Source organism: Lycorma delicatula, chromosome 5 (assembly GCF_047948215.1).
Source record: "Lycorma delicatula isolate Av1 chromosome 5, ASM4794821v1, whole genome shotgun sequence".
In the NCBI taxonomy this organism is placed as follows: domain Eukaryota; kingdom Metazoa; phylum Arthropoda; class Insecta; order Hemiptera; family Fulgoridae; genus Lycorma; species Lycorma delicatula.
Window position 1 is genome coordinate 170,637,993 of NC_134459.1, and position 13,727 is coordinate 170,651,719.

Consider the following 13,727-nt stretch of genomic DNA (forward strand, 5'->3'; position numbering starts at 1 on the left):
TATTTTTACTCTTAATACAATTGGATATGCGATTTTTGTACCTGCGACATCAAAATTACATCTGCAGTAGTTTGAAACCATTTATCATCATCTTTCAACTTTTTCCTAAGGGGATTGTTCAGTTGCTTCGTAGCGTATGCATTAGTTTTGTCACAAATTTTATTAAACAAAGGCTCCATATATTCCAAAAAAATTTGAAGTACTGAAAGGCGGATATTATTCAAACTTATCAATATATCTTCACAAATGCCAGTTTGTTTGGTAAAAGAATATATAATGGGGTTATTTTGAGTTTTTGTCCAATTCCAATCACTTTGTTTTATCTGCATTGCAGTGATTTGAAGGGCCTGGTGCATCATCATTATTGTCATCGCTTTCCTCACTAATTTCATCCCTGAATTCACTAGAACTACTATTAAAACTTTCTTCAGACTTTGATTCACCATCAGAAAAATCATTACATTCATTATCACTGTTTAGAACACTTTCTAAACACTGTTTAGAATACTTTCTAAACACTTTGTCCAATTCTTCGTCATCATCACCATGAAACCTTTTCTCCACCATGATGGTTACTGAGGTCATTAAAAAAATACGAACAAAGAGATTACTTTATTTCAATAAGAACCAGTGTGAGGCTAGAAAGGAAGATTGATGAAAATCACATGTCAGCACGTCACTTCAGAATACATTAGAATGCCATCTACGAGCTACAAACAAATCACTTGCCAAAAAATCACGTGACTACCTCTGGGCGTCATATGATTCAAATAGGTTAAAACAGAACTTGATATTGGTATGCTGTTCTATCAGATCAGTCATAACAAATTTTCATTCTAAAGTAAGCATGTCAATGGAATACTACTTGCTAATAAAAAAAAACCACATCTGCTTGGCTCTAAGTCATTAGGCTTATTGAATCATGAAGAACATGTTACACGCTTCTATTATTGGCATTTGGTTCTACTAGCACTTGTTATGCTAATTTCAGAAACACATGGATAGTATCTTCAAGATGCTAATAAATTATTACGTCAATTTAAATAATAAGGAACAAACTCTTACTCATTTTTGGTAGAAATTGGTAAAGTTTTTCTACTTTATGTAACTTGTACGTGTAAATGATTATATAATGGCTCTATTTCAACATTATGAATTGTTGATTTTAGTATTATTTCTTTTGAATGGAGCAGTATTTTGTAATGTTTCATTGTATGTTGAAAAATTTATTTTGAATGATTGAAACTCTTCTTTCATGGAATAGATGTTTTCTGCAGGAGCATGCTAAAGATTTTTTTTTTTTAAATTTAAAGGATAATTTTATGTTTCACAGTTCCTCAACTAATTTTTGTAAAAAGGGACATCTCTCATGATCTTCTAACTTAATTACTAGTCTACAATTTCCATTTCAAAGATGAATTTGTTTTTGGAATTATACATATTCATAATTTTATATAAATGTTTGTAAATAAAAGCAATTTTTATTTGTGATTCTGTATTATAGTTATGAATGTTAAATTATAGTACGAGTGATTTTGTGTAATTAGAAATTATATATTTTTTTAATCTAAAACAGAAAGCTGGCAATAAAGTTGTAATACTTTCCTGACATCTGTTATTTATTCTTATATAGTGAAAAAATAATGATACATGAAAAAAGTTACCTAAATTTTCATTTTTGGGGTGGAGGTAATTTATGATGTTTTATTGTAATATTATCATTATATGTTTACATAACCCCAAAAAAATTTTAATATTAAAAAAATCAAATTTTAAAAATTTTTTCCATTCCCCCAACTCCAAAATCACCTTCCAACAATTGATTTTTCTATATTTATTAAAATATATTTGTTAATATAGAAGAATGTATTTAATATATTGTTAAATAGAAAAAACTAAAAAAAAATGTTTTAGTAAAAGTTACCTAAAATTTCATTTTGGTAGGAGGTGTATTATGATTAAATTTTATTGTGTTATTATTATTAAAAGTCTGTTATTTAAACTTTTAATAAAATTGGTACTTACATATTAACGCCACCGCAGCTATAGCTTTATTTAAAAACAAAGTAGTCAATTGGATTTCGGTGGAAAATGGGCCGATAATAGAGTTTAACATAGATTCAAAACAGTCTCTTTATTAATTTTAATAAATATTTATTTATTTTATAAATATAATTTAACCAAACTTAACCTACGCTCGCTTCGCTCGCTAACCTTGACTAATTAACACCATAATTTTTTGAGTATTTATTTATAAATGCTAATTTAAATTGTTAATTTTTTGTTTCATTGACTGCTTTGTTTTTAAATAAAGCAAAAAGTTTTTGCTTTCAAAAATTAATTTCAAAAAAATTAATTTTTTGAAATTTTGATCGGTTCACACCACCAATATTGCTCACAAAGTATTCTTCTGGATCACTTGCACTATTATTGTGTTTAGGAAGACAAAAAAAATTCACTTAAAAAATGTACAATAAATAAAAAGCTTTTTTCAATTTTCTGGTGAAGGGGAAAAGTTCGGGAAAATTAAAAAAAAAATTAATAAGATAAGCATGCACACATGTAAAGTAAGATAAGTGTAATGTAAAATGGGGGATTATGTTTGTAAAACTTTGAGAAAATTGATCCCAAAAAACTACCTACCCCATCCAATGGAGATACTAACCTCAACATTTTAATAATCAATTACCTAATATACATGAAGTCTGTACAAAATTTTATAAAAATTGGTTTTTCTGGTCAAGCTTCAAACACAATGTTCACAATGCTTTAGCAATGTTTGTGGGGATACAAACATTACCCCCCACTTTTTTATTATTTTTAGAGTCCCTGGATCAAGAAACATTGAGAAATTAAAAAAAAACCCATATCCCATTTTTTGACTGATTAACCATACTTTTCTTTTTGCAGCATAGCTCTTGGAGCTATGATAGTAGGAAAATAAAAAACTAGTTCAAAAATGACACAAAAAGGAAAAAATCGTGTTCAGTTCCAGTTAGGAAAGTTTTGCTGTATTGTAATTTAAGAACTAAATAATGTAGAGTTTTTATCTTTTCTTTTGTTTCTTTTAGAAATTTAGCTGAATTTCCAAGCCAAAGAAGGATGAAATCATTAAGCATTCCTGAGCTTAATCCTGAAGTACCACGTTCTATAACAATACCTAGTATGAGGAGTTCTCATCTGGTAAAATTTCATATTTTATAATTTTTTTAACTTTTACTCTTTTGCTGTATTATTGGTAAATTTTTGTTAGGTTGTTTTGGTAGAATGCCACTCTAATTCAGTGTTTAAAGATAATTGTTTTTTAGACTTTTGATTATATCTGTATAAGTTTCGTTTTCAAAATAAACCTTATGGTCTTAGGATCTTACTCTGGTTAGACAGTTTTTTTATCATATATGCTGTGCTTTGTTGTAAATTAACCTATTCCTTTAACTTCTAATTTTTTATCAATTAAGTATTATTATCTAATAAACATGACAAATGTTATAAATATTCATTCTTGATTTGTTTAAATTAAATAGATTATATTTGAATTTTACATTGAGAATAATTATACTTTCCCTATTTCTAAGGCCACTCATTGCCTTTTGAGTTATTAATTTCAATTATTCCTTGTCAATTGTGAAAATTGTCTTTCACAAACAGTTAATCCTTTTACCATCAAATTCTTAATTAGCTTGTCAAAATAAATAATAAAAGAAAGAATTGAAGATATATATATATATATATATATATATATATATATATATATATATATATATGTATATACATACATACCTCACATACTATTATAATACTCATTGACTTTGTTAATTAATTGTCATCTAATTATATTGCATAGTGGACAACCAATTCAAGAGTCTACCTACTTACCTTTGATGTTCTGAAAGGAAATAAAAAAAAGCTTTTTGAAAACAATCTTATATTCTTTATAGAATCAAGTGATTTAACTTTTCCTATAGGTTTTTAAAATTGAGATTTTGTAATTTTTCAAATGTTTGATTAATTCATTGATATTTCAGAGGCCTCCAGATAAATAGGACATTCTTGATTTACGATTCATATGCAGCTGCATCCCTTGGTTAGATAATGACTGTTCTTTAACTTATAATATCCATGAATTGCCAGTTCAGATGTGTTGTTAATAGAACTCAACAGAATGCTGGTCTGGTGGGAGGGGGTTAGTTTCAAGGATCTGTTAACATTAAAATATAATTACTGGTTCAACAGGACCTCAAATCATCAACCTTCCACAGATGTTCGTATTGTAACCATCTGTGCCGCTTCACTCATTTTACAATTCTAAAGTTTTATGGCACTTTTGGATGTACACTATAATGTTTTAATGACCTACAGATACGCTGGAGCTTTTCTTATTGTTTCAATGGCTCTCATATGTAATCATGTTATAAAAAATGGAACTATGTCATAAAATTAATGGAAATTGTGACATACTTTTATAAATTAAATTCAGTTAAAAAATTTTTTTTGTTAATGAGAATTTTTGGTTTTATTTTATTTCTATTTAGGATGAAGGTTACGTGACACCAGACAAAGAGTTTTTGGATGAACAAGATAGAGATAGCAATACTTTTGATAAAAATATTTCTCATGACATATGGAAAAATTTGACTGTTCAGAATCTTAATGAACCTTTACGTTACACATGGGAAAGCTTTGGGAAAGCAGAAGCGAAAAAAGAACCACCATTTTTACTAGAATCAGAAACTAGTGTGGTTGAATACTGGAAAAAATATAATTCATTAACTAATTATTATAATAACAACGGTGAAGAAACATCTACTGGAAGTAATTCATCAGGTTTTTTGTTTTCTGGAATTACAGGAACTGCTTCACCTCAATCATTTGAATTAAATACATTATCTTACAGGGAATTTTTTAGAGATATTCAGTACCTTTTAATTGCTATAAACTCTAAAACATTTCATTATGATGAGGTAAGACAATTTCTTTATGGGCTAATTTATTTTATGGTTGTGTTAATCTGAATATAAAGTATTAAAATATAATTTATTATATACAATATTTTTAAAGAATATTGGCTGTAAATTGGTTTAACATTAACAATAAACTCAAATTTCTTTTATTATGTTTTAACAATTAATGTTAGATTTACTGCAGACATAAATTTTCTGTATTTAATAGATAATCTAGATTAGTTTAGAAGTAATTAAAATTTGATAGTACTATATCTGTGACTTTTAAGTATAATAAAATTACTGAAAAAGTATGTGATCCAAATTTTTTGCAAAACTAAACTTTTCAAATTCATGCTTTATTTCATGTTTCAGATTAAAATTCTACTTATGTTAATATTTTTTAAAAAGTAATGATGTCTAATTTATGTATATGAGAATTTTACAAACTTTGTTATTTTTTTTTTTAATTCACCTGTTGTTTTTTTTTTTTTGTTTTTTTTTTAATAAAAACTCCCTTTTACTATTTGCCATTTTATAGAAAATACTTGATGATATTTAAAAAGATTGTTGAAGATACCGTCTCAAGTTTAAATATTACTTTTCTTAAAAAGTAATGTTATTATAACATTTGAAAAATTAAAATATTTCAGTTAAAATTTACTAATAAAGCCATGATGCTTACTTTCAATATTTTGCCATATTTCTATGAAATTTGTGTTAAAAACAATTTTTAATTTTTTGACTCTAATTAGTTTTTAATTTAAAAGTGGAATAGCTTAACTAACAAAATTGTTATACACATTATGAGTCATTACTAATTTTCCAGCTGTCAGTCTACAAAACTAATGAATCTAGTTATAAAACAGATAAATCTTATTTTGTGAATATATATATTTTTAACCACATTAAAAGAAAAGAAAAAATGGCTCATTAAATACCCAGATTAAAAATTAAAATAACTGAAGCATACTTGTTGCTGATGTCGTTCGTAAAAGACATTATTTATTTAATTTACCAAATTTTTTTTAAAGTTAATGTATCTTTAGATTATATATCAATAACTTAACGTGAGTATACAAATCCTTCCCCACTAAAAAAAAATTACTTATTATAAGTGGTAATGTTTCATAAATTCACAGGGAAAAGGTAGTTTTTGAGAACTAGCAAAAGGTTGTGCTTCTTTTCTGAGTTGAGATATGTTGACATTTCTTGTTTGGTTGTCTGTAAATATTGTGATAAAAATATGAATTTAGATGTCAGTTTTTTTTTAATTCTTGTAGGTGTAGATATAGGCTTTATCATCTTGAATGGTTTCATTTTAAGCAAAACTTAACTTTAAACATTCAGTACATTGAAAAGAAAATTTTAAAATTATCAGTAGATTGTTTAATCAACAATTAGGAAAGGCGTATTGTTTTAATCTTAACCCAGTGATTAAGTTGGGTAAATTATAAGTCACAGTAGAAACTAAAATTAAAATATATGAATAAAATAATAAAAAATTATACTTTAAATAATATTGTGAAGAAATATTAAATGTACATATTTAGAATAAGAATTTTTCCACATCATTTGTCAGTTGTACTCAATCACCGACAAAATTAATGTTTTGTATTTAATTTTAAACACTGTTATTATATTAGATTAAATTACATTTAGATTTGAAATTATTTGAGGTTTTTAATTTTTAAAAGTAGTCTGTGATATCATTTTTTTTTTTATATACTTAAAACTAAATTATCTGCGTACTATAAAATCCATCTCAACATTGTTTTGGAAATTCCAACATCACTTTCTGATATTAAATAAATTAAGTTTTATCCTAATGCATTATTAGGATACATTATTATATTATTGATTAATCTTAATTTTTAATTACAAATAGCCCTTTAATGTATTAGTCTTTTTTCAATGTTTTACATTTAGAAGGGAGCATCAATTAGTATCCAAAATCTGATCCACCCTCTTTTTTTTTTAATCCAAAAAAAATGTATTGCATACATTATATTTATAATTTTGTTATTTTATTTTATATTGCTGTCTTTTGCTTATTTTATTGTTACAGACCCAGAAAAGTTTTGTTATTAAGTGTGGTGTTTGTGTACCAGGTTTAACACCAGAAGGGTTAAAAATTTTTTCAAAAGATTTAATAAACTGTGGGAACAATTTCCGCACTATTAGCTTATTAATTAAAAAAAATGAAGGTTACGTTAAAACTGTAACATGTGATGATATTTTTGAAACAACAGTGACATCAACTGCTGCAGCTCTTACTACTTCTTCTAGTACTATCAGTAATACAACAAAAAATGTTGTTATGGGTGCTCATAATGGTCTAATTTTTGAGGTAATTAGATTAGTAATAGTTGAAGAAAAATTCTGTCTTAAATTATAAGTTGATAGAATTGTTATCATTAATATACCTTGGATTTTTTTTTAGCTATTTGTTGAAAATTAAACATGTTAGTGTAAGAGAGAAAATACTGAGTATTATGACTTATTTAGAAAAAAAAAGTTAGTAGATATAACTACCCACTGATAATCTCTAGAGAAATAACAATACTCAGTATTATGCCATTGCCGCCCAGTTCATGTGCAATGAATTTCATTCATTTAGTTAACACGATTAAAATGAAAAACGGTATAATAAAACTTTTCCAAAGAAGAGAATTTTCCTATCAACATTTAAATTACAATTTACATTTTAAATTTTAGAATAAAGAGATAGATGGATTTTTACAAAAGTGGATTGTCAATTATTTCATAATGTGTACTTGAGTGGTTCGAAGCTTCTGATAGAGAAAATTTTGTTCTTCATCTATTGTTTAGTACAAATAAACAACTAACTTGTGTGAAATATTTTGCAAAAGAACTGGAAAGATTACTATTGTACTGCTATAAATTGGTGCAACTGTACACATGAAGTGTTGTGATCCATTTTACAAAAACCTTCCAGAATTGTTAAAACAGGAAACTGAATTGAAATTCATGAGCATTTACCCTTGTAGACGAAGAATCATATTAACCATGTACTTCTTCAGTGGTTAGTATTTGATGGGGCGTGACATGTAACAAATGTTTTTCTAATCGCAGTAGACATCACATAAGTTGCTCATTTGATGACAGTAATTTTTGAAAGTATCTTCCTAGGCATAATAGTGATTCAAATAAACGGTTAGCGTACTGTAAATAATGAAAAAGGCTTCATTCTGTAAATAAATCCCCTATACAAACTATAGAATAGGTAACAATTCTTTAACTGCTTGCTGGTTTTATTTTTTTATATGTTTGGATGTTATTATTTTGATATGTTTTTTTTCAACTTAAATATTAATATTTTGAATTATTATGGAAAAATAATTAGAAAGAATGTAAATATAATGCATGAAAAACACATTGTACTTATTTTTAAAAAATAAACCTAACCTAACTTTTTATCACAATATTAAAATAAAATTAATCTTTTTCACTCTTTTAGATCAGTTGTTATTTAAAGTAATAAATATTTTAATCTTACATTTATTTACAGTAATTTATTTTTATTTACTCAAAATTGAAATTTTTTTTAAAAAAGGTGCTGCACAAAGCCCTTCATCACACTCTGTTCACTGAAATCTTGAACCCCAGAGTATTTTTTTTTTTGGGGGGGGGGGAAAAATATCTTGATACATTATTCTTTTTTTCCAGTTATGAGAATTTGGGAAAGTGGCGTTCTTTCACTCCAAGAGGATCACCATCATGTGATGGCCTACCTTTTTTCATTTTTTCTAAGGAATGATTTTCTACAATTACTTCAACTAATGCCTCCCTAAATTACAAAGAGGTATATCTGCCTCCACATTTCCTATTCAAAACATGAGCATTGAATATGCACTTGTTTAGTATGTGTCAAAATTCTTTTTTATACCAGACCTGGCGTTTGTGTTCTAGGGGTATAGCAAACTTACTTGTCTTGTCTATTGTACTATTGCTGATAATACAAGACTAATGGTTAAGAGTGCAAAATTACTTGTTATCTGTTGTACTGCTGTTGGTAATACAAGAGTAGTGGTTAAGTGTTAAGACTAGTGGTGCACAGCTGAAAGCAATGGAAAACTATAGCTGCTTTTTTTCCAAGAAAATGTAGCTCTCTGCTTTTTCATATAAAAATGATGGAGGCGCCTTCATTGGTAAAATATTCCGGAGGTAAACTAGTCCCCCGTTTGGATCTCCAGGTGGAGACTACTAAGGAAGGGGTCACCAGAAAATTAAAAAATCACATTCTACGAGTCAGAGCGTGGAATGTTAGAAGTCTAAGAAAGGAAGTCCAATAAGGATGTTCCCTATTCCCATTACTTTTTAATCTTTACATAGAACTAGCAGTTAATGATGTTAAAGAACAATTTAGATCCGGAGTAACAGTACAAGGTGAAAAGATAAAGATGCTACGATTTGCTGATGATATCGTAATTCTAGTTGAGAGTAAAAGGGATTTAGAAGGATCAATGAACGGCATGGATGAAGTCCTACACAAGAACTACTGCATGAAAATAAACAAGAACAAAATGAGAGTAATGAAATGTAGTAGAAATAACGAAGATGGACCACTGAATGTAAAAATAGAAAGAGAAAAGATTATGGAGGTAAGAAGAATTTTTTTATTTGGGAAGTAGAATTACTAAAGATGGATGAAGCAGGAGTGATATAAAATGTTGAATAGCATAGGCGAAACGAGCCTTAACAGGCGACAATATCTTAACATGGTACATTGTAATCGTATTTTAGAATAAGTATAAAAAAAAAGTTTCATTGCATTCTAAAATTTTCTATGAAACAATTACTACAAAAATATTGTATTTATTCATTACAAACAGTTTCATGTTGTTGTTTCTGTATTCTAATTAACTTTTTCCTCCAAATATCTTTTTAAACATTTCCCATTATATTTGATAAATTTTTTTGTAGTTTTGTTTTTTTAGATGTAATAGCTATTTTGCTATACAAAGATTTTGTCAATATTCACCTTGCCTGATTGGTACCATAAAAATTTATTTATTTAAAATCCTAAAAGAGATTGTATTGAAATTAGCCAGCTATATACCATTTCATACTTCTTTTATTTAATTGAACACTGAAAGTCTTCCTGCATTGTGATTTTAATTAATATTTGATTGGATAAGTTTAGCGTTTGAGTCTTAAAGAAATACTTATTTCAAGATTGATTGATTCAAAATCTGGCTTTAATAAGATGAAGAATCCATGATCTGGCTTTGATTGTCACTCAGATTTTTAATTTTTTTTTTTTTTTGCCTTGGCTTAAAAATTGTTGACCAATAAGGAAACAACAAACTACTTAAAAAATATATTAACTAAAAATTCATTTCTTAAATCTTTTGGGATCACATTTACAAAATTGTAACAAATTTTAAAATAAGTCAGTAAATAGTCTTATAAATAGTATTATGAAATTAATCAAAAAGTCATTTAATGACTGTACGAAGTCATACTCAGATAAGAATTGTAAAAGTAGGTCTGCTAATAATAAAAATGTAATACAGGAAGGATTATGATGACCTTCAGTGGGTTTTGACATACATTGAATAATAGCTTCTTTGCCTTTCATCAAAAAAGTTTAGAAATTAATTCCCATTCAGGCTTGGGTTATTCAAATGATGCAAAATTCATTTCCATAAAAATTATATTTTCATTGGTCACCAGCTTGAAATTACATTAGTGAACAAGTAAATAACCCTAGGCAATCCAGATAGCCGAAATGACTAGTAATGTAATTATTTATTAAAGACTTAATTTTTTTAATTTTTGTATTTCATAATTTTTTTCCTAAAATAACACTCATATTTTTATTTTTGTTTGTTTTTTATAGGCAATGTGTTCTAGTATTTCCAACTGGTTACAAATCTATAGAGGATCAGTAATTAAAATGATAGAAAATGAATCGTGCAGCTTACTGGAACTAAAATCCTGGTTACATCCACTACAACTACAGTTACAGTTTTTAGTGCGGTTGTGTTGTCCATCTTCTCCTAACCGTACTTTACCTCTTGGCGGTGCACTATTATCACATATTTATAATGTAGCACAGGTTACCGTGTCAGCACCATTTTCATTTATTTTATATCATATTTTGGAAAAATGTTCACGGGTATATTTTCGGTAAATTTTATTTTCAAAAATCTACTTTTATAAAAATTTTTATTTATATTGATTTAGAAAAGGGTATAAGAAACTAAGATGGTCCATTATGTACTGGATTGGTGTCATCCGCTCCACTACCTGTCTCATGTCATTATGTTGAACATTATATTTAGCACCATTCACTTGCCTCTAGGGAATTTTCAGCAACATATTCTTAATTAATACTGTATGAGTAATATTCCATTTAATAGACGCTAATCTATTGAATATTAAGTAGTAGTGCATTGAACCTACTAATATAATTTTCAATTTTATTAGAACTTATTTCAGTAAAATGTAAATTAAGAGTAAAAATGTATTAGAAGTAAATTAGTAGCAATGTTTAAATTATTATTAGTTTGTTAATAATATTGAAATTTTGATAATTATTTTTAATAGTTGTCTTCATTGTAGTCTTTATCCATGTAAGACAATGTGTACAAAATCATTGATCTTATTGAAATTCAGTATTATATATGACACTATATATGCATTTTTTATTTCAGTTTATTTTTGTAAAAATAAAATTAAAATTTAATGAAGTTAAAATTAGTGCTTATTATTTTTATTTTTTAGCCGATTGTTTGATTTATTGTGTTCGAATATAAAAATATTTTATCGCTTATAAAATTTTTTTCATTTGATTTATTTGAAGAGTACACATCTTACATTCAGTGAGATATGTTTATGATCTCAGTGTGTTTTATTTTTGCTCACTGGCTTTTTACATTTTGGTTATGAAAATGTATTGGGCAAGTTACATCTTTATTATTACATTAAGATTTTATTTTTGAAAAGCGCCCTTATGTAACTGGATAGTGCCATGTATATAATATGAGTGCTAGTTTTACACTTAACAGTAGATGAGCCTTCAAAAAAATAATCTAATCTGAAAATGTCATTCTAAAACCATGTCTTAAAAGGTATTATCTTTTTTGCTTAAATGTAAAATTAAATTAACTTCTTTGTTTATTTTCCTATAAATCATTTGGATTTTGGTGATAAAAATGATGATAATTTACCTAAACACAATTTTATATATATATATATATATATTTATATATATCTTATCTTTTTGTTTTAAAATAAATGTTAATTTTCATAAAAATAATCTAAAATTAAATTTAATACCCAATATATTAATAATCTAGTAATCTTCAAATTCTATAGTAATATTCTGTTTCATTGTTTCTACTGATTAATAAAAAAAAAAGTATGAATGTTGCATAATTGGTTTTTCTTTCTTTTTATAGATTCTTGGAAAAATGGTTGTTTGAAGGTATTTGTGATGATCCATATGGAGAATTCTTTATTGAATCTAAGAGTAATTATGAGACTATTTTAGATCGCTCTTATTGGAGAAAAGCATTTGTTCTAAGACGTGAAAGAGTTCCTGTTTTCTTACAAAATCTTGTTAATGATATTTTTGTGTGTGGGAAGTCTTTAAATCTTGTAAAACTCTGCAATCCTAGTGTAAGAAAATTATTTTATTGTCAATTAAATTAGCTACTTTTCACATACTACCTTCTAGCCAGCTGGCTGCACAAGCTACATTCACATACTCTTGAATCAAGACAGCCCTTTGCCTAGGGAATACCTGTGAAAGATTAAATTTGCTTTTGTTAATGTTTGTTTTTCTAGTCAGTTTAGCAGATAATTTTTTAAAACCAGTTAATTGTGATATGGATATCTCTTATGTAAGGAGTGTTTTTAAAGAAAGATCCGTTTTGAAATAAAAAACAAAATTGAAAGATATGTACAAACTCTGTTATTTACACATAAAAATAACATTTATTTACTACTTTTCTACACAGTTAGCTTCACCTTCAACAACTTTTCAAAGTGGTTCACTAGCTTCTTCATTAGCTCTTTAAGAAATTATACTGCCAGTGACTTAGTCATGCAGTAATGCCATTTTTCAATTTGTTTATCGTCAAAACTTTGTGATCCAAGCCACTGCTTAAGCTGAAGAAAAAGAAAGTAATCGCTAGGTGCTAAGTTAGCGCTGTAGGGTGGACGATTGAAGATTTTCCAATTAAATTTATCTGATTGCTGTGTATGGCATTGTCATACAAAAATAAAATCCATGTTGTTTCTTATAGCTGTTCTAAGAATTTTTTAAAATTTACAATAAGTATCAGCATTCACTGTAGTTCTATAATTACTAAATTTGACAAGCAAAAGACCCTTTTTATCCTAAAAAACTGGATCCGTACACTTGTTTATCAAATGTTCTTGTTTGAACTTCTTCAATGTACGAGATGATGAATGCTATCACATTGATTACTTCTTTGTCTCAATTTTCAAATAAAAAGTCCAAGTTTCATCTCCAATAACAGTGTGATCAAATAATCCATCACCTTCATTTTTGCCACAAAAATTCAAGTGCTACAGTAAGATGTTTTCCTTGTGCGTATATCAGTTAACATCTTTGGCACATAATTTTTTATAGCCCAATTTTTTAGTCAAAACTTCTAAATCAAAGATTGTGAATCATCAAAGATGATTTAACATAGTGAGGTGCTGGTTTTCTCAAATCTTTTTGACTTCCTTAGTCAAATTATCCATAATCAGAAACAGCTGGCTGCTATGTTTTTCAACATAAATGCT

At 27.1% G+C, this 13,727-nt stretch overlaps 1 protein-coding gene across 1 annotated transcript in view; it reads left to right on the plus strand.

Moving 5' to 3' along the window:
• Nucleotides 1-13,727, plus strand: part of Grip163 (gamma-tubulin complex component 6) — a 62,863-nt gene that overhangs the window by 17,427 nt on the left and 31,709 nt on the right. The window contains exons 5-9 of the mRNA XM_075367517.1: nt 3,072-3,183; nt 4,533-4,961; nt 7,009-7,290; nt 10,807-11,096; nt 12,371-12,590. Of these exons, the coding sequence (XP_075223632.1) occupies nt 3,072-3,183; nt 4,533-4,961; nt 7,009-7,290; nt 10,807-11,096; nt 12,371-12,590 (1,333 nt within the window). The remainder of the gene's footprint in view (nt 1-3,071; nt 3,184-4,532; nt 4,962-7,008; nt 7,291-10,806; nt 11,097-12,370; nt 12,591-13,727) is intronic.